This window comes from Cheilinus undulatus, linkage group 2 (assembly GCF_018320785.1).
Source record: "Cheilinus undulatus linkage group 2, ASM1832078v1, whole genome shotgun sequence".
Classification (NCBI taxonomy): Eukaryota; Metazoa; Chordata; class Actinopteri; order Labriformes; family Labridae; genus Cheilinus; species Cheilinus undulatus.
The window spans coordinates 6,924,734-6,952,413 of NC_054866.1; the positions used below are offsets into that span (position 1 = coordinate 6,924,734).

Consider the following 27,680-nt stretch of genomic DNA (forward strand, 5'->3'; position numbering starts at 1 on the left):
CCAGGGAGAGAGAGGGCATCCAGGCCGCACGTAACAGTCACCATCGCCATGGTGTCCTTTAATAACACATGTATATGTTGTGGCGTGAAAATTGAGGTCTTTCTTTCAAAATCTGAGGTTGATCGGTTCAGCACTGGAGGAAACGGCCCAGTTGTGTCACTGCCTGTTGCCAGAAGGGGATGTATGTATGTACAGGGGGATACAGTTATGTTGCCAGAAAGTTTAAAGAACACAGAATTGTGTATCTAAAAGTTACAAAAGGTTAAAGTCATTTAACATTGTCTGCAAAAGCCTTACATAGAACTTGTGATGAAGAAGGCGGACGTCCTGGTGGGATTTTGGCCTTGTTCCAAGAGGCTGTTTTGTCACGGGAGTCATGAAGCATATATATCATAAGCCTCACTGTAATGTGTCGAGGGGCTTAATTTTTCAAAGCAAATCAAAAATCCTACAAACATTTTGACCACAGGGGGCGCTATGTTCAAAAAAAGGATTTTATTGCATTTATTCAGCCTCAGTGTGTGATCATTCCCATAGAGTTTGGTGATGACTGACAAAAGCACTGAATGTAATATGGAATTATTGCGCAGACTATACTACAAAAAAGCAGTAAAAAAAAAGCAAAAGTTTGGGCCCTGGTCATGGCCCCTCCTTATGTCCAAACACAAGTTTCTAAAACTTTTAATCTCCATCTTGTCTAGAACAACCATAAAAATTCTGGAGTCAATTAGATAAAATCCCTCAGACTCGTTCATTAAAATGTGCAACTTGTCCATCAGCGAAAAACACCAAAATTTAATGAAGAATTTTTTTTTCTTCCTGTGCATTTTAGAGGATGATCCCAGGAGTTTTTTTTTTTCCCATCTCATTATGATGCTTTGTGTACTGATCTTCATGCCTGTAGCTCTCACCCAGTCCCCTATCTTTTACTTGGGGTCACTAATGGGATGCTGTGCACTGGATTTCCACGATTCCAACAAAATACAAATATTTCTACAGGAGTACAATTTTTGAAAAGTTTGGTGAGTTTTTGAACATGTAAAAAGACCCCAGATTTGAAGTTCTTCTGACAGATTTATTATAATACCTACAGATACGATAGGGTCCTCACTCTGTGGTCAGTGCTCGGGCCCTAAATGTAGGGCGATGCAAACTGGACCAATGGAGCCAAAATCAAATGTCTATACTGACTATGCTTTCATAGTGGGTCTGTGAGTGATGGCAATGAGCCACATGAGGAGCAGAGGATCCAGTTGTTGGTGTTCTCTTATGAAAATCTCCAGTATCATCCATATGTATCACTGACCCAGCTCATCTCCACCTCCTCACATCAAAAGGCCAGCTGATGTGTGATATGGAAATGGCCGAAGCAATACTGCCTCCAGCCCTTCTGCTCAAAGGAGATATGCTCCGCCTCATAACATCTAAGAATATCAGCTTCAAAGCAGTGGACTCTTAGAAAATAGCTGAAAGTATATTTAAATACGTCTGTAAAAAAGCAGTGGATGCTCAGTGATAATAGCTCAGAGTGTATCTAAATACGTCAGTATAAAGCAGTGGATGCTCAGTGATAATAGCTCAGAGTGTATCTAAATACGTCAGTATAAAGCAGTGAATGCTCAGTGATAATAGCTCAGAGTGTATCTAAATACGTCAGTATAAAGCAGTGAATGCTCAGTGATAATAGCTCAGAGTAGCTCTAAAAACGTCAGTATAAAGCAGTGAATGCCCAGTGATAATAGCTCAGAGTGTATCTAAATATGTCAGTATAAAGCAGTGAATGCTCAGTGATAATAGCTCAGAGTAGCTCTAAAAACATCGGTATAAAGCAGTGAATGCTCAGTGATAATAGCTCAGAGTGTATCTAAAAACGTCAGTATAAAGCAGTGAATGCTCAGTGATAATAGCTCAGAGTAGCTCTAAAAACGTCAGTATAAAGCAGTGAATGCTCAGTGATAATAGTTCAGAGTGTATCTAAATACGTCAGTATAAAGCTGTGGATGCTCAGTGATAATAGCTCAGAGTGTATCTAAATACGTCAGTATAAAGCAGTGAATGCTCAGTGATATTAGTTCAGAGTAGCACTAAAAACGTCAGTATAAAGCAGTGAATGCTCAGTGATAATAGTTCAGAGTGCACTAAATACGTCAGTATAAAGCAGTGAATGCTCAGTGATAATAGCTCAGAGTGTATCTAAATACGTCAGTATAAAGCAGTGAATGCTCAGTGATAATAGTTCAGAGTGTATCTAAATACATCAGTATAAAGCAGTGAATGCTCAGTGATAATAGCTCAGAGTGTATCTAAATACGTCAGTATAAAGCAGTGGATGCTCAGTGATAATAGCTCAGAGTGTATCTAAATACATCAGTATAAAGCAGTGAATGCTCAGTGATAATAGCTCAGAGTGTATCTAAATACGTCAGTATAAAGCAGTGAATGCTCAGTGATAATAGCTCAGAGTAGCTCTAAAAACGTCAGTATAAAGCAGTGAATGCCCAGTGATAATAGCTCAGAGTGTATCTAAATATGTCAGTATAAAGCAGTGAATGCTCAGTGATAATAGCTCAGAGTAGCTCTAAAAACATCGGTATAAAGCAGTGAATGCTCAGTGATAATAGCTCAGAGTGTATCTAAAAACGTCAGTATAAAGCAGTGAATGCTCAGTGATAATAGTTCAGAGTAGCTCTAAAAACGTCAGTATAAAGCAGTGAATGCTCAGTGATAATAGTTCAGAGTGTATCTAAATACGTCAGTATAAAGCAGTGAATGCTCAGTGATAATAGTTCAGAGTGTATCTAAATACGTCAGTATAAAGCAGTGAATGCTCAGTGATAATAGTTCAGAGTGTATCTAAATACGTCAGTATAAAGCAGTGAATGCTCAGTGATATTAGTTCAGAGTGTATCTAAATACGTCAGTATAAAGCAGTGAATGCTCAGTGATAATAGCTCAGAGTGTATCTAAATACGTCAGTATAAAGCAGTGAATGCTCAGTGATAATAGCTCAGAGTGTATCTAAATACGTCAGTATAAAGCAGTGAATGCTCAGTGATAATAGCTCAGAGTGTATCTAAATACGTCAGTATAAAGCAGTGAATGCTCAGTGATAATAGTTCAGAGTGTATCTAAATACGTCAGTATAAAGCAGTGAATGCTCAGTGATAATAGCTCAGAGTAGCTCTAAAAACGTCAGTATAAAGCAGTGAATGCCCAGTGATAATAGCTCAGAGTGTATCTAAATATGTCAGTATAAAGCCGTGAATGCTCAGTGATAATAGTTCAGAGTGCACTAAATACGTCAGTATAAAGCAGTGAATGCTCAGTGATAATAGTTCAGAGTGTATCTAAATACGTCAGTATAAAGCACTGAATGCTCAGTGATAATAGTTCCTTTCCTTTGAAAAAGCTCTAAATGTAAGGATGCCTTTAAGCTCGATACCATGTCTATTAAAAGACTGCCAGATGTTCCACCCATTACTCACTTCCTCAATACATCAATTAAAGACATTATCTTTCCCAGTACATTGTGACTCTATCTTTAAAGTGGGGGTATTATGCCTCTTTTCAAGGCTTTACACCATCTTTCTGATACCCACATAGTAGCTTCACATGGTTTACAGCTCAAAAAACTCCTCATGTTTCTCACACTGGTATCCTGAAAAACCCTCATTTTAACCTCCCTCTGAAACGCTTCGTTTTTGCTGCTGTCTCTTTAACCGCTCCACGGACCTGCTTTCCTACAATTGGCCGATTTTCCAGAGGCTGGCCGGTGGCAGGACTCAATGTTTTGTGCCCACCCCCTCTAATGTGGCTAATGTTGTTATGCTAGTACTTGTAGACTGAGTAAAATATGGCAAATTTTGATATACGTCTGTACATGTTACACCTGGAGTCTGACCCTGATAGTTTGGAGAGAGAGGGGAAGAAAACCAGCAGCAGCAGCAAAGGATAGAGCAGGACGTATCTGTTTGGTAAGTAAGTCGGCCGAGAAGTCTCACACGAATGCAAATTCAAAATGCTTTGCAAAAAGAAAAAAACACGACTACAATTGAGAAAAACACATAAACAAAAGTTTACAACACTAACACAAAAACTTGCTGCAGAGCATGAATACAAACACGCAGCGCAGCGCCACGCATGGATACATAAACTCGGCACAGCACGGAGGTAAACAGATTCCACAACAGCACAAAAATACAACAACTTGGTGAAGCAGATGCAAATAAAAACTCACAACACAACAGAAGTGGGGCCGTTATTAGGGACGGACCTGATAGCCTGCTAACAGCTCCGCTAGCAATAAAGTTACATACAACACCGCAACTCAAAATAATTTCTGTACTCACAGTATGTCATTTGTTGTGTGTTTTTTCGTGATTTTTAATAACTGTAACCTCCTGTACAGTATAATATGTATGTAAACAACTATCTAAATCAAATTGATAGAGTCCGTTCATTCGCCTGGCAGCTTACGTCATGCAAATCAGACCCCAAACGTAGCTGTCTGTGCTGTTTGCTGGTTAAAATTACTTCTTAAACTTATCGATTACAAAATAAAATGTGCAAGAAGTGGAGCTGACGAACGAACAGTGTTTACTTACTTTAATTACTCGATGCAAGTGTGTCTTCAGTAAGTTCGCGTTGTGGTACGTAACTTTATTGCTAGCCGAGCCGATAGCAGGCTATCAGGCCCGTCCCTAATAATGGCCCCACTTCCGTTGTGTTGTGAGTTTTTAATTTGCATCTGCTGCACCAAGTTGTTGTATTTTTGTGCTGTTGTGGAATCTTTTTGCCTCCGCGCTGTGCCGAGTTTATGTATCCATTCACGGCACTGAGTGTTTGCATTCATGCGCTGCAGCAAGTTTTTTGTATTTGTGTCTTGAACTTTTGTTTTTGTGTTTTTCTCAATTGTAGTCATGTTTTTTCTTTTTGCAAAGCATTTTGAATTTGCATTCGTGTGAGACCTCTAGGCCACCATAGGTAAGTGTTTAATTACTGTGTTAAAAAGGCTAAAGGGCCTTGTGAGGGCGGTCTGTTCCGCTTTGCCGGCAGCATGGACGAACCACGAACCAGTCAGGAGAGCCTATTGCGATTACCTCATCAGTTTGCTCCATCGAAATCTTGTCTCGGGAGAATCTCAGAGAGATTTTCAACGAACCGTTTTCATCAGTTTACACGCTAATTCCAAGATTACTGCCGCATACATTTATCATGCGGTTTGAAAATTTGCATACATGGAGTATGGACACCCAACATTGTGACTTTATATTTATGTCTTAAAAATTGGAAAAGTATAATACCCCCTCTTTAAGCTTGATACCATGTCTATTAAAAGACTGCCAGATGTTCCACCCATTACTCACTTCCTCAATACATCAATTAAAGACATTATCTTTCCGAGTGCATTGTGACTCTATCTTTAAGTCTGAGCCCATTACAAAGCCAGTAATTATAGGCCTGTGTGTGTTTTACCAGTGCTATCTAAAGTTATTAAGAAGGTTGTAATGAATCAGCTGACACCAGCAACTTAGGCATAAATCCTTTGCAGTTTTGCTTCAGGCCCAATCACTCCACTGAAACAGCTTCTTTACATCTAAGTGAGCAGAAAAAATCTCTGGCATGTGACACAGTCAACTACAATATTCTGATCTTCTAAATTTAAGAAGCACTGCAATGGATGTCTTCTTACTCAGCTGATCAGACACAATGTGTTAAAGTTAACTGTGTTTTGTCAGACAGTAATAAGTGTTCAGTGGGTGTGCTGTAATTTAGTCTTCCCAGAAGAGACCCACCTTACCACTGGTTTTTAACGGTTACTGCAGCTCTGTCATGTTTTGAAATATCAAACTCTTTCAGAAATGTAATTTAACTATATAAAATGGACCAATATAGTAGTGTTGTGCTCGAAACAACCCTATCTGAGACCAAGATTTGCCCAAGACCAGAGTGCACCAACACCAAGATAAGTCCAAGACTTTTGGGGTTGAAGCCGAGTCAAGACCGAGACCGAGACTGTCCAGAGGATTACAACTGGTTGCTGATGAATTCAACCAGGTCCACCAGATCCGAGTGTTATTATGAGAGTCCCCTTCCACCCAAAATGCCTTCAAATGCCTTTCTCTGAGATGAAAAGCATGCCTGCGACTAAGCATTAATTGAATTTCTTTCAATTTTAGGCCAATTTCGAACTTCGGTAAAGTTACAAAGATATTCACAGATTCGGTCTGTCTGCCATAGTAACTCAGCAGAGGATCATCACATTTACAAAAACCCTCAATTACTGTACATATTATGGAATGATTTCAATCTACTTTTGCAAGATCTCATGAACTGTTTTTAAAAAAATAATTTTCTCCCTTTTTTTTCATGTCCCTTAAAAAAAAAAAAAAAATTCTCCCCTAAATTTTCCTTTTTCTCCTATGTCCCTTTTCTCAAGCATTTCCTATTGAAGCTTTCCCAGATGGATGTGTGAAACACATCCATCTGGCATGTCAGGTTAGGGGTGGGGGGCATTGATAACCAACCAGAGTCTATCATATCTGCTGTATTTTTTGCTTCCTATCTTTAGCTCCAGTTTTACTCCAGAGTCACTGATCTTTTCATCTAAATTTACACAGCTTCATAGATAAAACATCAATAAGAACCTAAAAGGGAACTTAAAAAGCCTGAAGATTAAAAAACTGTGAATCAGACAGCGGAGCTGTAGGGTGTGAAGGAAGCCAGAGAGAAGGAAAATGTGATGAGACCTTCAAAAACATCATCACAGGGATTTCAAAAACACCTCTGGGCATGCTCAGCTCTGACATCCTCAGTGGGACATTTTTAAACCAGAGCTATCTGTAGAAACAACTAGAAGACTGCTGTTTCAGAGACATCCACCAGCTCTGGTACCACGTCCACTCTCCAAGTAACTAAAGATTTACCCCCCCCCCCCAAGCTTAATGATGCTGCAGCAGCAAAATGAAGTTCAGTCAGAGAGGGCTAAAATCATGGTCCAACACTACAGATGTTCTGTGCTGCCACTATGGGTGGTGTTACCATTAGTTACTGGGGCTTCGTGCTCAAAGTGGCCACAAGATAAAAATCATCACAGGTGGGCATTGACATCTAAATTTACTTTCAGTGATTAAGATGTGTATTTGAGTGCAAATAAGGGGCCAAGAGAATAAAAAAGTATCAAACTAGATTTTGATGATCCAAGAAGTCCCTGTGTAGGACCCCTGGTCCAAACATCAAGGTCCAAGCCCCTCATAAAGCCCCAAATGTCTTCATATCAGTCAAATGATAACTAGGGAGATCCCTACAGACATACTGAATAGAAGAATTTGTGGATTACCATCTGCTATAATGGCATCAATAAATCCAAATGCCTTACTAGTGTCAGAAAAAAAGGAAATGCCAACAATAGAGTCGATTTTTGTTTTTCTAAGCTTCACCTGGTCTAGAGACGTGTTCAAATACTAGGATGTGCTGAGTTTGAGTTTAGATGCTCCTCTGTGAGCTGATGAAGGACTGTTAGCTATTACAAACCTCAAAGCAGAGGCTGGAATGTTTTATAAACTTTGATGACATCATCTTTAAAGACAGAGGATGGGGTGGATAACCTTTGATGACATCATCTTCAAAGGAAGAGGACAGAATGTTTAACATTGATAAAATCATCTTCTAAGGTAGAGAAAAGAATGTTGTATGAGCTTTCGTGACATCATCTTTAAATGCAGAGGACACAATGTTTTATACGCTGTGATGATATCGTCAAAGGCAGAATACACAATGTTTTATAAACTTTGATTACATCATCTTTAAATGCAAAGGATGGAATGTTTTTCAATTTTGATGACATCATCTTAAAAGGCAGAGGGCCGAGCTTTTTATTATCTTTGATTATATCTTCAAAGGCAGAGAAAGGAATGTTTTTAAAACTGTGATGACGTCAACTTCAAACACAGTGGACAGAATGTTTTATATGCTATGATGACAACATAATCAAAGGCAGAAGACAGAATGTTCTATGAACTTTAATGACATCATCTTTAAATGCAAAGGATGGAATATATTTCAATTTTGATGACATCTTTAAATGCAGAGGATGGAACGCTTTATAATCTTGATGACATCTCCAGAGGACAGAATGTTTTATTAACTGTGATAAATTATCTGCAAAGGCAGAAAAAGAAATGTTTTTTTAAACTTTGATAACATCTTCAAATGCAAAGGACGGAATACTTCATACACTTTTCTAGACATCATCTTTAATCTCTGATGACATAGTCGTCAAAGGCAGAGGACAGAATATTTTTTATTAACTTTCATAACTTAAAAGGCAGAAAAAGAAATGTTTTTAAAACTGTGATGAAATCATCTTTAAATGCAGATAAAGGAATGTTGTTTACGCTATGATGACAGTATCGTCAAAGGCAGAGGCCAGAATGTTCTATTAACTTTGATAGAAACTTCTTTAAATGTAAATGTGGAATGTTTTTTAATTTTGATGACATATTCAAAAGCAGAGGATGGAATTTTTTATTTACTTTGATGAAATCATCTTCAAAGGCAGAGGATAGAATGTATAAGCTTTCTGTGACATTATCTTTAAACGCAAATGACAGAAGGTTTTATACACCATGATGAAAACATCGTCAAAGGCAGAGGATGGAATGTTCAATTAGATTGAATGACATCATCCTTAAATGCAAAGAACTGAATGTTTTTCAATTTTGATGACATCTTCAAATGCAGAGGACAAAATGTTTTATAATCTTTGATGACGTCGTCTTCAAAGGCAGAGGATACAATTACTTATTAACTTTGATGAACTCTTCAAAGGCAGAGAAAGGGATGGGTTTTTTTAAACCGTTATGACATCAGCCTTAAACGCAGAGGGAGGAATGATGTTTAAGCTTTTCGTGGCATCATCTTAAAACGCAAAGAAAATAATTTTTTAAAAGCTATGATGACAACATTGTCAAAAGCAGGGGACAGAATGTTGTATTAACTTTGATGACATCATCTTTGAACTTAAAGGATGAAATTTTTTAAATACTGATGACATCACCTTTAAATGCACAGGATAGAATGTTTTATAAGCTTTGATGGCATCATCTTCAAAGGTAGAGGACCGAATGTTTATAAGTTTTGATGACATCATCTCCCAAGGTGGACAGAATGTTTGTGAAGTGAGGGAGGTTGGGGTCTTTGTCCCTTCTTTTTTGCCAAATAGAATGCCATAGTTTGCAATATTTGGTGATGCTTTTCTAACATAAGGGGAACATTGTTGGTATATGTGGTACATGTTTAGGTAATGATAAAGAGGTGAAGAATCCTGATCTATTTTATAACTCATCTGTTTTGGTTTGAAAAAGGATACCAGTTATTCATAAACAGGGTGTTTGAGTTCAGTTGCTCTTCTAAGGGCTGATGAAGTTCTGTTGGCTATATGTCGTACCCAGGGTACAATCTCACAGGAGTCCTTATTTTCTGCTTCTTTCTCTTTCCTGTTTTGGCTCTTCTGAAGCGTTTCCACATAATTTTTCTTGTGTCATGTCTCTCACCTGTCCTGTACTGTTCTACATTACTTAATTAGAGAAAAAAAAACATTTTAATAATGAAAGAGCTAGACGCTTAGAAAACTAATAAGTCAAAGAGAGGCCGGTGAATTCCAAGTGGACCGCTCGCAGGCTGCCGTCCAAACTTAAATTAAAAGTTCGTCAGTTAGATGGTACAGAGGGTTTGCCCCTCCCATGGCTGGGATTTGATTCCTGCAGAGTAAAAAAATACAGCCAGTGGACTGAGTCACAAAAAATGACTACAACTAAGATCAGTGAAGAAATGATGTGAAAAACCAACATGCTTTAATCCTGCTGTTCAGGCTGCCTTTACAGACTCCATCGGGCTTTTTACTCTGATCCCTCTGCGTGAAAGACGCTGCAGGTTGGACACAGAATTGAAGAAGAGAGAGGGGAGGGAAGAGAACATAACTCTGATTTATAAAAGTCATTCTTCACTGAGCTCCAAGACATCTTTGACTCTGTAAAGAGCCTTTATCCCAGTACTCTCTTTCCCTCTTCAATCCTTTCTCCTATTTTCTTTTCTCATGTCTGTCCTCCGTCCTCCCTCGGCCATCTGTGGCATGACGCATGCAGAGGACAGAGGAACCAAAGCAGCCAATCAGGTCATTCACCAAATCTCCCCTGACTGATGCTCCAGTTTCCATAGTGAAGAAACAGCCAGTGAGAGCAAGCCAAAAATCAATGACCCCCCCCCCCCCGGGCTCGGTCCGTGCTGGTCCAGTTATTTGGCCCATAAAGGATGAAGCTGGAGCGGATGGGTCACATTTTTATCAGGATGTCTCAGCAGAGAGGAGAAACGTGTCTTTGATCCTCCTGCATGGTCCAGCCTCTGCCCAGGCCATGTGACAGTATTGTCCTGGAGGGTTAGCGGGCAGTGAAGATGGCTGCAGCAGCTTAGACAGAACACCAGCGTAGCTGTACATGTCCTCAGGCCTCTAACCCACCTGCTGTTTACATGCTATATGAGCTATTTCAATCAGACCATGCAGTAGCAGTCTCTATGTAGTCTGATGCAAAATGTTTGCAAATAGACTGCTCTTTGCTTCCCCATACCAAGACATTTTGGACAATGCTATGCTTCCAACTTTGTGGCAACAGTTTGGGAAGGGCCCTTTTCTATAGCAACATGACTGTACCCCAGTGCACAAAGAATGACTAGAGAGACAAGGTTTGATGAGCTCAGTGTGGAAAAACTTGACTGGTTCTCACATAGCCCTGACCTCAACCCCATCGAGCACCCTTGGGAACCGAGATCACAGACCAGGCCTTGTCATCCAACATCAGTGCCTAATCTCATTTATGCTCTACAAAATAACGGGCATAAATTCCCACAGAAACTCAAAAAAATCTTTATGGAAAGCCTTCCAAGAAGAGTGGAGGCTGTTATAGCTGCCAAACGGGGGCTAACTCTATATTTAAATACATGTATTTGAATGCAATGTCATTACAGTGATGGTCAGGCAGCCAAATACTTTTGTTCATACAGTGTACCTGCATGCAAACACCAGATAAGCCAACACAGCATGCATATCCAGGTGTAAACACCAGGGGGGGCCATGCTGCCACCTGTTGGTGGTTCTGCTGACATCACACAGTCACCTTGCCGCTGTTTCCTCCATGATGCTGCAGCATACTCAGTTCTCCTCTGTGCTGCTGCTGAATACTCTCTCTCTCTCTCTCTCTTTCCTGCATGAGTCACAGACCAGCTGTACACCGACCTGCTGCTACAGAGGCTTGACCAAAGTCCATCTATGGTAAAGTCTGAATGAACTATACACCATCCATCAGTAGACCAGGTTTATGTGGTGATCAATAAAGTGCTAAATGAAAAGGAGAGAGCTGCTTTACTGCTGCAGATGTCAGTGGACAGACAGGCAGTGTCAAAGAAATGACTGGAGGTCAGCTTTAGCTCCACTGGACATCATCACTGGGCTGTAACACAAAAAATCATGGTAGTTATCCTTTAAAGTAAAGAATCAGGACCTTTCTGCTGAACTTTTATTTTGGTTTCTATATGTAAATAATTTACAAACATCTGATTATGAGAGATGTTAACTCATTCTGTCTCCGTCTTCTTTTCATGCAACATTGTTTTCCCCAGTTTATGTCTTCAATAGATCTTTTATGTGCCATGTACTACATATCCCAAAACCCAGTGTAATTCATTGAGGATAGATTTTGAAGCTTTATTTACACTTATGTTTGTTTTAATGTTAAATTAAATGATAATGTTGCAATACATCCTTGTGTGAGTATTTCATGTCATGATGGCATATGCTGACCATTTTTAGCTGAGATTAACTATAAGCTATATTATATTAGAAAGAGGTAGATATCTTACAAACTTTTGACTTTGCAAAGAGCATATACCATCAATTCTCATTCAGGGAAGGTAGGTCTGTGGCAGAGTATTTATGCTCATCTTCTAGCTATTATATGGTAGTTGAGCTCATCGTCTGGCTATAATACTGTAGTTGAGCTCATCTTCTAACTGTAACATAGAAGTTATGTTCATCTTCTAGCTATAATACGGTAATTGAGCTCATCTTCTAGATATAATACGGGAGTTGAGCTCATCTTCTAGCTATTATACGGTAGTTGAGCTCATCTTCTAACTATAATACAGGAGTTAAGCTTATCCTCTAGATGTAATACAGTAGTTGAGCTCAACTTCTAGCTATAATACAGTAGTTGAGCGCATCTTCTAACTATAATATGGTAGTTGAGCTCATCTTCTAGCATAATACGGTAGTGGAGCTCATCTTCTAGATGCAATACGGTAGTTGAGCTCATCTTCTAGCTATAATACTGCAGTAAGGCTCATCTTCTAGATGTAATACGGTAGTTGAGCTCATCTTCTAGCTATAATACAGCAGTTGAATGCATCTTCTAGCTATAATAGGGTAGTTGAGCTCACCTTCTAGCTATTATACGGTAGTTGAGCTCATCTTCTAGCTATAATATGGTAGTTGAGCTCATCTTCTAGCTATAATACGGTAGTTGAACGCATCTTCTAGATGTAATACAGTAGTTGAGCGCATCTTCTAGCTATAATAGGGTAGTTGAGCTCATCTTCTAGCTACAATATGGTAGTTGAGCTCATCTTCTAGCTATATTATATGGTAGTTGAGCTCATCTTCTAGCTAAAATACGGTAGTTGAGCGCATCTTCTAGATGTTATACAGTAGAGGAGCTCATCTTCTATCTATAATACGGTAGTTGAGCCATCTTCTAACTATAATACGGTAGTTGAGCGCATCTTCTAACTATTATATGGTAGTTGAGCTCATCTTCTAGCTATAGTATAGAAGTTGAGCTTATCTTTTAGCTATTATATGGTAGTTGAGCTCATCTTCTAGCTACAATATAGAAGTTGAGCTCATCTTCTAGCTATTATATGGTAGTTGAGCTCATCTTCTAGCTATAATACGGTGGTTGAGCTCATCTTGTAGCTATTATACGGTAGTTGAGCTTTTCTGGCTATTATATGGTATCTGAGTTATTCTTTTGTTGTTATGATAGTTAAAAGAGCTTACCTACAGGCATTATTGGTAATTGACCTCATCTACTACCTATAATACAGTAGTTAATCTTATTTCCTTACTACAGTAGTTAAACCCATCTCCTAGCTATGACATGGTAGTTAAGCTACTTTACCAGCTAAAGTATGATAGTTTGGCCCATTTTCTAGCTATAACATGGTATTTGAGCTCATCTTCTAGCTATAACTACTTGTTATATGGTAGTTGAGCTCATCTTCTACCTATAATATGGTAGTTGAGCTCATCTTCTAGCTATAATAGGGTAGTTGAGCGCATCTTCTAGCTATAATACGGTAGTTGAGCGCATCTTGTAGATGTAATACGGTAGTTGAGCGCATCTTCTAGCTATAATACAGTAGTTGAGCGCATCTTCTAGCTGTAATACAGTAGTTGAGCTCATCTTCTAGCTATAATATAGAAGTTGAGCTCACCTTCTAGCTATTATACTGTAGTTGAGCTCATCTTCTAACTGTAATATAGAAGTTATGCACATCTTCTAGCTATAATACGGTAATTGAGCTCATCTTCTAGATATAATACGGGAGTTGAGCTCATCTTCTAGCTGTTATACAGTAGTTGAGCTCATCTTCTGGCTATAATACGGTAGTTGAGCTCATCTTCTAGCTATAATATGGTAGTTGAGCTCATCTTCTAGCTAAAATACGGTAGTTGAGGGCATCTTCTAGATTTAATATGGTAGTTGAGCTCATCTTCTAGCTATAATACGGTAGTTGAGCTCTTCTGAGCTCAACTACCATATAGTAGCTAAAAGATGAGCTCATCTTCTAGCTACTATATGGTAGTTGAGCTCATCTTCTAGCTATAATATAGAAGTTGAGCTCATCTTCTAGCTATTATATGGTAGTTGAGCTCATCTTCTAGCTATAATACGGTAGTTGAGCTCATCTTCTAGATGTAATACAGTATGAGGGGATCTTCTAGCTATAATACAGTAGTTGAGCTCATCTTCTAGATGTAATATGGTATGAGGGGATCTTCTAGCTATAATACAGTAGTTGAGCTCATCTTCTAGCTATTATATGGTAGTTGAGCTCATCTTCTAGCTATAATACTGTAGTTGAGCTCATCTTCTAGCTATAATATGGTAGTTGAGCTCATCTCCTAGCTATAATATGGTAGTTGAGCTCATCTTCTAGCTATAATACGGTAGTTGAGCGCATCTTCTAGATTTAATACGGTAGTTGAGCTCATCTTCTAGCTACTATATGGTAGTTAAGCTCATCTTCTAGCTATAATATAGAAGTTGAGCTCATCTTCTAGCTATTATATGGTAGTTGAGCTCATCTTCTAGCTATAATACGGTAGTTGAGCTCATCTTCTAGATGTAATACAGTATGAGGGGATCTTCTAGCTATAATACAGTAGTTGAGCTCATCTTCTAGCTGTAATACAGTAGTTGAGCTCATCTTCTAGCTATAATACAGTAGTTAAGCGAATATTCTAACGAATATATAGTAGTTGAGCTCATCTTCTAGCTATTATATGGTAGTTGAGCTCATCTTCTAGCTATAATACAGTAGTTAAGCGAATATTCTAACTAATATATGGTAGTTGAGCTCATCTTCTAGCTATAATATAGAAGTTGAGCTCACCTTCTAGCTATTATATGGTAGTTGAGCTCATCTTCTAGCTATAATACAGTAGTTAAGCGAATATTCTAACTAATATATGGTAGTTGAGCTCATCTTCTAGCTATAATATAGAAGTTGAGCTCATCTTCTAGCTATAATACGGTAGTTGAGCTCATCTTCTAGATGTAATACAGTATGAGGGGATCTTCTAGCTATAATACAGTAGTTGAGCTCATCTTCTAGCTGTAATACAGTAGTTGAGCTCATCTTCTAGCTGTAATACAGTAGTTGAGCTCATCTTCTAGCTATAATACAGTAGTTAAGCGAATATTCTAACTAATATATGGTAGTTGAGCTCATCTTCTAGCTATAATATAGAAGTTGAGCTCATCTTCTAGCTATAATACTGTAGTTGAGCTCATCTTCTAGCTATAATATGGTAGTTGAGCTCATATTCTAGCTATAATACGGTAGTTGAGCGCATCTTCTAGATTTAATACGGTAGTTGAGCTCATCTTCTAACTATAATATAGAAGTTGAGCTATTCTTCTAGCTATTATATGGTAGTTGAGCTCAGCTTCTAGCTATAATATGATAGTTGACCTTTCAGCCTGTGATGAGACAGACCAACAGCTGCCTGCCTTCTCATGTTACCTTTTGTTTTTTACTTCAACCCACACTCCACATAGTTTATTTACTTTATGATATTCTCCCTGGTTACTTTATACACACAGTTATGAACTAATTAAGGGGAAAAGCAGTTAAAAGTGTTGCCAACCCCCGCTGGTGTGGTCTGTGTTATTATGTTCACCAGCATATGAATTGGCTGTTTGTAATACACAATGAATGGGGATGTATATTCAATCATGTTGGGTCACTACAGTATGTGATGGCAGCTGAATGCACTTCTGGTGTTTGATATACAAAGATACAGATAGAGCCATCTATCTGTTCTCTGCGTTCATTTCTTCCATAAAATTTCACAAAGCTTATAGATGCAGACCAAACTCTGCATTACCACCTGTAATCATGGGGGCAGTGTTGAGCAGTGTAGTCAACATGTTAAGCCACAGTGGCAAAACACAATGATGAATAAAGTGACAGAACTTGTAGAATAATATAGTGATAATGCTGTTAGCCTCATCAGCTCAGAGGAGGGCAGACAGATCAGCATAGGAGTAAAAACTGAGGTCTGTGTGTAAGACAGCAGCCCCTAGTGGATGAACGTTTTAATATCCACCCCTCTGTGTCAGACCTGAGGCAGTCACGGCTGTTTTATTTTAAATGAACCATCTATTTTGGTGCATAAAGGGGGCATTAATGAGCCTTTACACGCCACATTCACATCCAGCCTGCTGCTCTCTCCTCCTGTTTCCACAGCAACGCAGCACTCGTCTTCATGTCTCACTGACAGCACAGCAGAAACCACAACCACCATCAGCTATGGAGACAGAGAGGATAGACCACAACCAGCATCACCAGTGGAGACAGAGAGGATGAACAACAACCAGCAGCACCAATGGAGACAGAGAGGATGGACCACAACCAGCATCAGCTATGAAAACAGAGAGGATGGACCACAACCAGCATCAGCTATGAAAACAGAGAGGATGGACCACAACCAGCATCAGCAGTGGAGACAGTGAGGATGGACCACAACCAGCATCAGCTATGGAAACAGAGAGGATGGACCACAACCAGCATCAGCCATGGAAACAGAGAGGATGGACCACAACCAGCATCACCAATGGAAACAGAGAGGACAGACCACAACCAGCATCACCAATGGAGACAGAGAGGATAGACCACAACCAGCAGCACCAATGGAGACAGAGAGGATGGACCACAACCAGCATCACCAATGGAGACAGAGAGGATAGACCACAACCAGCATCAGCCATGGAAACAAAGAGGATGAACCAAAACCAGCATCAGCTATGGAAACGGAGAGGATAGACCACAACCAGCAGCTCCAATGGAGACAGAGAGGATGGACCACAACCAGCATCACCAATAGAGACAGAGAGGATAGACCAGAACCAGCATCAGCTATGGAAACAAAGAGGATGGACCACAACCAGCATCAGCTATGGAAACGGAGAGGATAGACCACAACCAGCAGCACCAGTGGAAACAGAGAGGATGAACCACAACCAGCATCACCAATGGAAACAGAGAGGATGGACCACAACCAGCATCAGCCATGGAAATGGAGAGGATAGACCACAACCAGCAGCACCAATGGAAACAGAGAGGATAGACCACAACCAGCATCAGCTATGGAAACAGAGAGGATGGACCACAACCAGCATCAGCTATGAAAACAGAGAGGATGGACCACAACCAGCATCAGCTATGGAAACAGAGAGGATGGACCACAACCAGTATCAGCTATAGAAACAGAGAGGATGGACCACAACCAGCATCAGCCATGGAAACAGAGAGGATGGACCACAACCAGCATCACCAATGGAAACAGAGAGGATAAACCACAACCAGCATCAGCTATAGAGACAGAGAGGATGAACCACAACCAGCATCAGCTATGGAAACGGAGAGGATAGACCACAACCAGCATCAGCCATGGAAACAGAGAGGATGGACCACAACCAGCATCAGCTATGGAAACAGAGAGGATAGACCACAACCAGCAGCACCAATGGAGACAGAGAGGATAGACCACAACCAGCATCAGCTATGGAATCAAGGAGGATGAACCACACCAAGCATCAGCCATGGAAACGGAGAAGATGGACCACAACCAGCATCACCAATGGAGACAGAGAGGATAGACCACAACCAGCATCAACAATGGAAAGGGAGAGGATGGACCACAACCAGCATCAGCTATGGAAACAGAGAGGATAGACCACTGTATCATCAGCTACTGGTGCGAAATAGAGATTGGAGATTAGTCTGGAACCAGAGCAGAATTTAGAGCAGGTGAATGCATTCACAGATCAAGTATCTCTTCAAAGAACAACCCAGAAAACACTCTGGCCATGAGGTATCTGTGTGCTGACTTTGTGTTTAATGAAGTCTTAATTTAAAACAACCAGAACAAACATCCAAACTGTCCAGATTTGAGACTAGAGAACTAGTCCTTAACCACAGTTCTGATCCTTAAAGCTCAGCTTGAGACCAGAGGACAGTTCATCATAGTTTTGACCCATAAAGACCAGACTCTCATAAAAACCATTCTGAAACCAGAGGATGAGTCCTGTCTCACTGTTCTGACCCATTAAGACTGGCCTGAGACCAATAGACAAGTCCTGCCCCACAGCTTTGACCCATAAAGATCTGACTGAGACCAGAGGATGAGTCCTGCCTTGTAGTTCTAACCTGTTAAGACTGGCCTGAGACCAGAGGACGAGTTGTACCACACATTTCTTACCCACAAAGATCTGACTGAGACCAGAGGAAGAGGCCTATCCACAGCTCCGACCCCCTATGATCTGACTGAGATCAGGGGACGAGCCCTACCTCACAGCTCTGACCCACAAAGATCTGACTGAGACCAGAGAAAAAGTCCTTCCTCACAATTCTGACCGTGAAGATCAGACTGAGACCAGAGGACGAGTCTTATCTCATGGTTTTTCACCCATAAAGACCAGACTGAGACCTCTTCACAGAGAGGGTGAGTCCCACCTCCCAGTATTGAGCCATAAAGATCTGAAGTAGACCAGAGGACAAGTCCTACCTCACAGTTCTGACCCGTGAAGCCCCGTCTGCAGGTACAGGTGTAATCCCAGGTGTCGTCTGCCAGGCAGGAGCCCCCGTTGAGGCAGGGTCTCCCTTCACAGGGGTCTGGACCAGGGCTGGCCTGAGTTGGGGTGGGCTCCGCTGGGGCCGGGGTGTCCGGGGCCAGCTGAAAAGGAGAGGCGACGGTCCCGATGCTGCTGCTGCTGGTGGTGGTGGTGAAGAGGAGGAGGAGGAGCAGGAGGGGTTTGAAGCCCCCAACGACGGCGTGTGAGCGCTGGCACACGCTCATCCTCATCCTCTCTGATTTCTTCAGTAACGTGTCTATGGTTATTTCCTCTGTGAGAGCGGCGTCCGTGCGGCAGCTGAGGTCTATGAGCGACTGAGAGAGAGCGACAGAGAGAGCTGTGTGCAGGCAGAGCAGTGAGAGCAGACTGGCGGAGAGGACGATGGGGGAGAGAAGGTGAGGATGCAGGATGAGGAGGAGGGAGGGAGGGAACTGTGCTGTGTCCGAGTCACGGTGACGCTGAAGATGACGACACGCCCACTCCACACAGGGAAAAGCTCATTGGGAGTCTGATCATCAATAACCTCCTCAAAGAGCCAAGCTCTGGGGGTGAATTCAGGGAAGACGGCAGAGGACGAGGATGAGATGTTGATGTTGGAGAAACTCCTGATCAGTGCTGCTCTGAGATGAGCTGCGTTTCCATGGTAACAACAGGGTGACCACAGACTAGACAATGAAACAGCCAACTCATACACATTTATATATACATATATTCAGTTCGGTTCTATTCAACAGGCTGTATCGGCATGGAAAACATCACTGAAGCAGTTTATTTTTTATATGATAAGAGTAACAGGAAAGTTGTATAATTAATATGAAAAATCTGGGTTTAAAATGAATGAGTGAAAGCTCATGTGACATGCTTCAGCATTTACACACTGTTGCACCAAATTACTTTTGTTTTCTGGTAAAAAAAAAAAAAAGCAGAAAGATCTCTGATGTCCTTGTGTAAAGGACAGATGGTTAGAAACTTTCTAAATCCATCTCCTGTTGGCTGCAGCGGGTGCACAGTCTGTCTTCTTCAGGGATCCAGGTTTGTCTGTGCCCTCCTCTCTCAATGGCGAGGTTTTGCTCCCTCAGTTACAAAATCAGTCACAGTGGATCAGTCACAGTGCTGTAGTATTCTGCAACTGCATACTCACTATAAGGGAACAAATAGCATTCCATTTTGCTATATATATGCTAGTCTTGTAGTACTTGAGTCCAGGACTCGGACTTGGTCCTAATGCGGGCGGGTGGGCAGGCAGGCAGGCGGGCAGGCAGGTAGGCAGGCAGGTAGGCAGGTAGGCAGGTAGGTAGGTAGGTAGGTCATTGTCCCTTCCAGGAAATTCATTTTCAAAGATTCTATACAGGTATAAGAACGCATTACAAGAAGAACAATCGCAAGACACAAAAATACATAGCATTCACTTCCAACAATGATTCCACTTGGCACAAATAGTCCGAAAGTGCCTATATAATTGGATAAATCTGGAAAGAAACTGGCAGAAAGTGGCAAAAATGAGAAAAAAACAGCAAAAATGGGTTAAATTCAGCAAAAACTGGCAAATTAGAACAAAATGTGGCAAAAAGACACTTAAAAGACAAAAGTGATATAAATGAGCAAAAAAAGGGGTAAAGGTAGCTAAAGTAGGCAAAAAGTTTCAAAAAGATCTATCAGAAATGGGCAAAAAATGCAGCAAAAATTGGTTTAAAGTGGAAAAGAGTTTTCAAAAGTTTTTTTTTTACCAATTGCCCTTGAGTTTTTTTTTTTTTTTTTTTTTTTTCAAGTGTTAGTTTATGGAAACTGTCAAAAACATTTTGGCCTTGTCCCATAAGAGTAACCTGTGACCATTGCTTTGTGTTGGCAGTTGAAGGTAAAACACCTCGTTTGTTAGATAAGATCAGTTGTCACATGTCATATCATTACAAATGTTTGTTGTTTGAAAGTTTCAGCCATAACCTACAGTAGTCCAGTAATGTTGAAAACATCTTTATTTACAGAGACAGCTGTTTGATGCACTGACATGATTGATTAAAGTTTGAAGAGGTGAATTAACTTGGTTTCTTTGGTGTTAATCTTTAGAGATTCTATCCTGTTTATAGTTTTTAATCTATCCTGCACTGTAAGACCAGACAGGTGAAGGTTGTTAAAAAATAAGTTGTGTTTGCTTAAAAAAATCTGGACCAGCTATTTTAGCTCTACTTTTCTGAGTTGATTGAACACATTTGTAGTTTAAAGTTAACTATACTCAGTCGCTAAGTATTTTTTGTTAATGTCCTCAATGTATTTGACAAAACTGCAGATTTTTCCCAGAATGCCTTTCGGCATTACACAATTGCACCATGAATGAAGTAGCTGACTCAGAGAGAGCGCTCCTGCCTGTAGAGCAGGGGTGTCAAACCCAACGCCCGGGTGGTACTGTTGTAGTCGACCTGCAAGATCACATCTTATTTCTATTGTAATTGGCCCTCTGGGATGACTTCTGCAGATTTACTACAGTATAAAAAAAGTAAATTTAACCTTTAAAGGAGAAAAACGTAGAGAGTAAAAATATTTAGATAAAAAGTCAGGAATGGGGAAAAGAAATCAATTTGTTTTCACTTCATATTTTCAATTTTGCATCTCACAATCAAATTTATTGTTTGACCTTTTTTTTCATACTTTGACCTTCTGAATTCACAATTTTGATTTTTTTTTTACATCAAGATTAAACCTTTTGATTTCACAGTTGTGAATTAAAAGACATATTTGGACCTTTTCAACTCCTGATTTTTAATCCCACATTTTGACCTTTTAGACCCACAATTCAAAATTCTAACTCATGTTTTTTTTAACTTTTAAACTCATGATTTTGAGTTTTATGTAATAATTTATTCTTAAAACTCCCAGCTTTGACATTCTATCTCATATATTTGCCCCTTAAAATCATTATTTGGACTTTTAATTCTGTTTTTTACCTTTTGAACTACTAAGTTTGACTTTCATCTCAGATTTTGAGCCGCTAAACTTGTAATTTTGACTTTTTTGAAACTGAAAACCATTTATCATTAGTGCTCACTTAGTTTTACCCATATTTTTACTGGTGCAAATGACAGTTTATGGTTAATTGTTGACCCTGTTAGGCTCTCCGGTTAGACCTAAACTCAGAATCCGGCCCCTGCTGTGATGGAGTTTGACACCCCTTCAGTAGAGAGTAACTATACTACATAGTGGATGGTCTGCTGGTTCAGTGGGCACTCTCATAGTCCCTTAGGGCAGACCTCCTTGAGTAGCATTAATGTTCAAGATTAGAGTCTCTGATAGAAATAAAAGAAAATTACAATAGGAGAAGACCATGCAGCTTCATAAAAAGTACTTGAACATCGTGTTCAGTTGTTTTTAAACAGATTTTTAAGTAAAGTTTCCACAGTGGAGTTAAACTTACAAAAGTCAAGTTATCCCAACATAAATGTACAAGTAATGAGTTCAGTCAAATAAAGCTAAGTACAACTGATGGGATGTCAAGTTTATAACACTAGAAATCTTGATTTGTTTGAAACCATTACCATAAGTTTAGTTAACTAAAGTGTCCATCCGTTAGTCTTCCTCCACATATCGGCGCCACTTTCCAAATCCTGCTGGGGGATCCCGAGGCGTTCCCAGACCAGACAGTACCTTGGAATTTCTTTATACCCACCATCTGACTTTTACTTTTCAATGTGCTTTACTCAGAGTTGCTTAGAGTGTTCTCATCTTCTTGGTGTAATGGTAGCCAGGAATACTGATTTACCAATGAAAGGACTTTTCAGATGCCATTTCACTAAATGTGAAACAATTAGCATTCACATGCTGGACCTCAGTTGAATTATTTCTGGCATTTTCAGGGGGTGAATATTTATGCAGTTGCTTATTTTAGCTTATATATTTTTGTTTGACATTACTTTATAGAAAACTGTTTAACTTTGACATTAAAGAGTTCTTTTTTGTCAAAAAGGCCAAATTATATTGACCATGACTGATTTATAAAATCAGTAAGATTGAAACATACAAGGGGGTGAATACTTGTTAGGCACTGCAGGTTTTATAATCTGGTAAAGATTTACGTTGTGATATTTTGGCCACAAAAGCTGTTTACTCATAATCATATATCATCATTTTAAATATTCCTGTTCTTGTATTCACTGTAGTTCACTGGTTGTTTTTAAGAGATAGAGTGTTACAGTTTAATAAATACATGTGATGCAGATGTTGTAAAATCAATGAGTAATCATTTTTAAAAACTGTGATCTCAAAATTGATTTTTGCAATAATGGATCAGCTCAAAGCAGAAATAAAACCAGGAGCAGCCATGAGTCAAACAGTTACTTTATTTATGTTCAGGTAAAAACATGAACCTGATGCAGTAAATTATTGCAGATCTTAGAAACCAGCACATGAACGATTGGGCCAGGAGAACATACAGTGGCGCCCTCCCCTGGCCACAGACTGCAGGTGCACACCACGGTTTGTTCCAAGCCAGCAGTGCAAAGAAAAATAATAATAATCAACTACAGCAAGAAATAAAGACAATATAGAAAATTAAAAAAAAGTAAAGCAGACATTCGCACCTCCAACAGGGTGAGAAACTGCATATAAACTTTATTCCTTAAATGAACTTGAAATGCTATCTGGCCATGAAAGGATCAAATGCGACCAGCCAAATCTTGTGCCCGGCTACATGGTGTGTTGAGGGTTGCTCAGAGCTTGGTCTACCAACAGAAAGACACAAAACTCTCAGAAAAGAACAGAAGTACCTGATCAACACACGGCTGACACGTCTTCATGGAGCTGGAGCTCTCGAGAATAAAGGAGGCCAGAAAACAATCTCAACTCAGGAAGAGGAGGGAAAAAGAAAAGAGACCAGGCGCTCAGCACGACCCGCATTCAACCAACTGAACTGTCTCTGCACAAACCGAAGCAAAAAAAAATGACCAACAGGGGAGAAAGGCGAACAAAGAGAGGGGCCGACAGAGGAGAGACATGAGAACAAAGAACTAGTCTATCAAATGTGGAGATGAGCAAAGTCTGCAAATTTGTCTGTACAAATGATCTTTGGAGCTAAAGGAAACCTAGCCTGCTCGATGGACCCCGCCCGCCCCCCTCCCTCCCTCCCAGCCCTGCCCTTCCCCAGTGACGCTGTCCAGGCGAGGAGACGTCCCTTTTTTTAAATATCACATAGCAATGCAGTTTCAAATGTCACCCAGATGTTCTCATCTTTTTTTAACTCAACTACTGATAAAGTTTGACTCTCTCTTTTAGATTTTCACCAACACCCTCCAGGTTTATGTTTTAGAATTTTTTTTGAGAGACGGGGCAGCAAATATATATTTAAAGTTTTCTGCAAGCTGCTTTCTCTAACCAGAAGGCTGTACACGGAGCCTTAATGTATGTGATTACAAAAAACTAAGGAGGAAGTCGTGATTTCATCAGTCGCTGAAGAAGGCATTTTAATGTGACGACGCGTGGAGAGATCAGGAAAGGTGGAAAGACTGCTGGCCCTCTCGGGCAGCGATCAACAGTTTCTCTCTCATGGTCTCTATGCTGGAGTAGTCAGGCAGCTTCAGGTAGTTGACACACGTCATGACTGAGGGGAGGAAGTCGTCCGGGTTCTCCGTCGACTCGAAGGTCTTCCTTACAATCGTCAGCGGGGGATTCAAGCTCCGGAAACCTGGGAGGAGCAGAAACAGAAGGGGTCAGACAAAAGAGCAGCCAGTGTTTTAGGGGTGGACTTCAGCCTTTTAAATGTAAGAATACTGAGGGCCAATCTGGAGCCTGAAAATCTACAGGCAGAGATCCAGCAAAAAGCAGAACATAAGACGGGGCCTGATCTAGTAGTGAGGAACATTTATGAATATCGGCCTATGATGGCTGTAAATATCAGCCTATGATGGCTGTAAATATCAGCCTATGTTGGCTGTAAATATCAGCATATGTTGGCTGTAAATATCAGCCTATGATGGCTGTTAATATCAGCCTATGTTGGCTGTAAATATCAGCATATGTTGGCTGTAAATATCAGCCTATGTTGGCTGTAAATATCAGCTTATGTTGGCTGTAAATATCGGCATATGTTGGCTGTAATTATCAGCTTATGTTGGCTGTAAATATCAGCTTATGTTGGCTGTAAATATCAGCATATGTTGGCTGTAAATATCAGCTTATGTTGGCTGTAAATATCGGCATATGTTGGCTGAAAATATCAGCCTATGTTGGCTGTAAATATTAGCCTATGTTGGCTGTAGATATCAGCCTATGTTGGCTGTAAATATCGGCATATGTTGGCTGTAAATATCAGCCTATGTTGGCTGTAAATATCAGCCTATGTTGGCTGTAAATATCAGCCTATGTTGGCTGTAAATATCAGCCTATGTTGGCTGTAAATATCGGCATATGTTGGCTGAAAATATCAGCCTATGTTGGCTGTAAATATTAGCCTATGTTGGCTGTAAATATCAGCCTATGTTGGCTGTAAATATCAGCCTATGTTGGCTGTAAATATTAGCCTATGTTGGCTGTAAATATCAGCCTATGTTGGCTGTAAATATTAGCCTATGTTGGCTGTAAATATCGGCATATGTTGGCTGTAAATATCGGCATATGTTGGCTGTAAATATCAGCCTATGTTGGCTGTAAATATTAGCCTATGTTGGCTGTAAATATCAGCCTATGTTGGCTGTAAATATCGGCATATGTTGGCTGTAAATATCGGCATATGTTGGCTGTAAATATCGGCCTATGTTGGCTGTAAATATCGGCATATGTTGGCTGTAAATATCAGCCTATGTTGGCTGTAAATATCGGCCTATGTTGGCTGTAAATATTAGACTATGTTGGCTGTAAATATCGGCATATGTTGGCTGTAAATATCAGCCTATGTTGGCTGTAAATATCAGCCTATGTTGGCTGTAAATATTAGCCTATGTTGGCTGTAAATATCAGCCTATGTTGGCTGTAAATATCGGCATATGTTGGCTGAAAATATCAGCCTATGTTGGCTGTAAATATTAGCCTATGTTGGCTGTAAATATCAGCCTATGTTGGCTGTAAATATCAGCCTATGTTGGCTGTAAATATTAGCCTATGTTGGCTGTAAATATCAGCCTATGTTGGCTGTAAATATTAGCCTATGTTGGCTGTAAATATCAGCCTATGTTGGCTGTAAATATCAGCCTATGTTGGCTGTAAATATTAGCCTATGTTGGCTGTAAATATCAGCCTATGTTGGCTGTAAATATCAGCCTATGTTGGCTGTAAATATTAGCCTATGTTGGCTGTAAATATCAGCCTATGTTGGCTGTAAATATTAGCCTATGTTGGCTGTAAATATCAGCCTATGTTGGCTGTAAATATTAGCCTATGTTGGCTGTAAATATCAGCCTATGTTTTCGCTGAAAATATCAGCCTATGATATCTGTGCCCCATGGCACATGAGTCCAAAAGACCTACCTTTGTCTGATGGCCTAACAGCCATTAACTGTATGAGACTTAAAGAATGCATTTTCATTTTTCCCTTTTGTAAACAGAGACTAAGTGCTTTGTTTTAAAAATCAACATTAAAGATCTGTTTATTCTGATTGGGCATCTGCAGAGCCACCAGGGTTTTTCTCTTATCTTTCTCGTTATCTCTTTATATTAACTTTATGGCACCAAAAATCTCCTAGGAGCTTTTGTGTCTCTGAAGGCACTGATTAATCATTCAGATGGGGAAGTGAGTGTCACCAGTCAATCCATCACCAGTTAAACCATGACACTGGCTCTGGGTAAGTTAACGCTTCTGGATGTGTTGTTTCAGTTCTGGGACTTTAATATATAAACATATAATGAAGTCTTTGTTGATTATCCCCCTGATGTCTATTTTTATGAGCTGTCTCACCTCCAACAGGCAGTCTGGGGCTCCCTGTGACAAACTGAAGGAAGAGTCTCTGCTGTTCAGCGTCGAAGCTGCTCAACACCTCAAACAGGAACCGCACAGCACGGCTGCAAAGACAAGGGAAAAAGAAGAGGAATCAAAACACTGATCAGAATCAAATAAGTCCGAGAAGATTTTAGACAAAGACCAGACCATGCTAGATGAAACCTGGTTTTATGTTCTTTATTAAGACCAGACTAAGACGCGGTTGGTGGACTCAAGTAAACTGCTTTTAAAAAGTGAGGATCCAGACTCTAGGGGAATCTGGGAGGCCACAGTTGGGGAGGAGTCTGCTGACTTACCTGTCATGTGTGTAACCGTGGTCGGGTCGACAGCACTCCATCAGCGTTTTGACGTCCCACGTCTCTGATTTACTGCCACACAGCAGCTGGTCCAGCTGTGGGAGGGAGGAGAGAGAAAGTTAAAGCAGAGAGATAAAGAAAAAAAAACTAACATCTTTCTCTGTGAACCCTCTGTGAATCTGTTAAATATTCAGCTCTCTGTTTCACGTATTAATCAGTGACACTAACTAGTTTTATTGGGATTGTGGAGTAAACTGAATGGTTCAAACACGTCAAAGAAACTGGCAAACTCCACCAGGGTCACATTTATCCTGGAGTAAACAGACTTCAAAGTGAAAGCTGGAGGGTTGACGAAGCTGTAGTCTGGTGTTACTGGCCCTCATTTATCAGTCTGGTGAATAAACCAGCACAGATTTGGGTGTATAATTTGTCTAACAAGGAGGTGCATGTGTGACTTATGATAAAGTACAGGTCTAGCCAATCACAGGGTATGAATGAGCAAGAGTTGATTAATGCAGTAGCTGAAAATAATCATTAAAACAGCAAGAAAGACCAGTTCCTTTATTATGGTGTCAGTCTGCAGGCCAGAGAATTAAAAAAAATAAAGAGTAACTAAAGCCTAGTGTTTCATCTACCCTGGAATTTAAAGAAATGCCTTTATTAGACTTCCTACAAACAACTCCTCTTTTCTGACTGTTCATGAGAGTTAAAGAGATTTACGAAAGCTTGAAATTTCCAGATATGACAAATAAAATGCTTGTAATATGTCTATTCCTCATCTGAATAGCTTTGATTAAGGTCCAGTTAGGGCAGGGATGTCCAAACTTTTTCCACTGAGGGCCGCACATGAAAATATTTTAGGACGATGGGGCCACTTTCAAATACCTCATCCTGAGGATTGTAAAGTTAGTTAAACCAAACTTATGATGGTTAAGATATGCTTAGTTATTGGGTATGCTTAAATGGCTAGTTAATGGCTGACAAGGCAAATGGCTG

The 27,680-nt window shown here is 40.1% G+C and overlaps 2 protein-coding genes across 8 annotated transcripts in view; both read right to left on the minus strand.

Moving 5' to 3' along the window:
- Window positions 1–18,828, minus strand: part of dner (delta/notch-like EGF repeat containing) — a 92,441-nt gene extending 73,613 nt beyond the window's left edge. The window contains exon 1 of the mRNA XM_041810646.1: window positions 18,407–18,828. Within this exon, the coding sequence (XP_041666580.1) occupies window positions 18,407–18,703 (297 nt within the window). The 5' untranslated portion in view covers window positions 18,704–18,828. The remainder of the gene's footprint in view (window positions 1–18,406) is intronic.
- A 3,955-nt stretch (window positions 18,829–22,783) lies between these two features.
- trip12 (thyroid hormone receptor interactor 12) overlaps window positions 22,784–27,680 on the minus strand; it is a 51,495-nt gene continuing 46,598 nt past the window's right edge. For all 7 annotated transcript variants that reach the window (XM_041800125.1, XM_041800151.1, XM_041800143.1 and 4 more), the window contains 3 exons: window positions 26,685–26,779; window positions 26,347–26,450; window positions 22,784–24,141 (listed from right to left, as the gene is read on the minus strand). In XM_041800125.1, coding sequence (XP_041656059.1) covers window positions 23,945–24,141; window positions 26,347–26,450; window positions 26,685–26,779 — 396 coding nt within the window. In that variant the 3' untranslated portion in view covers window positions 22,784–23,944. The remainder of the gene's footprint in view (window positions 24,142–26,346; window positions 26,451–26,684; window positions 26,780–27,680) is intronic.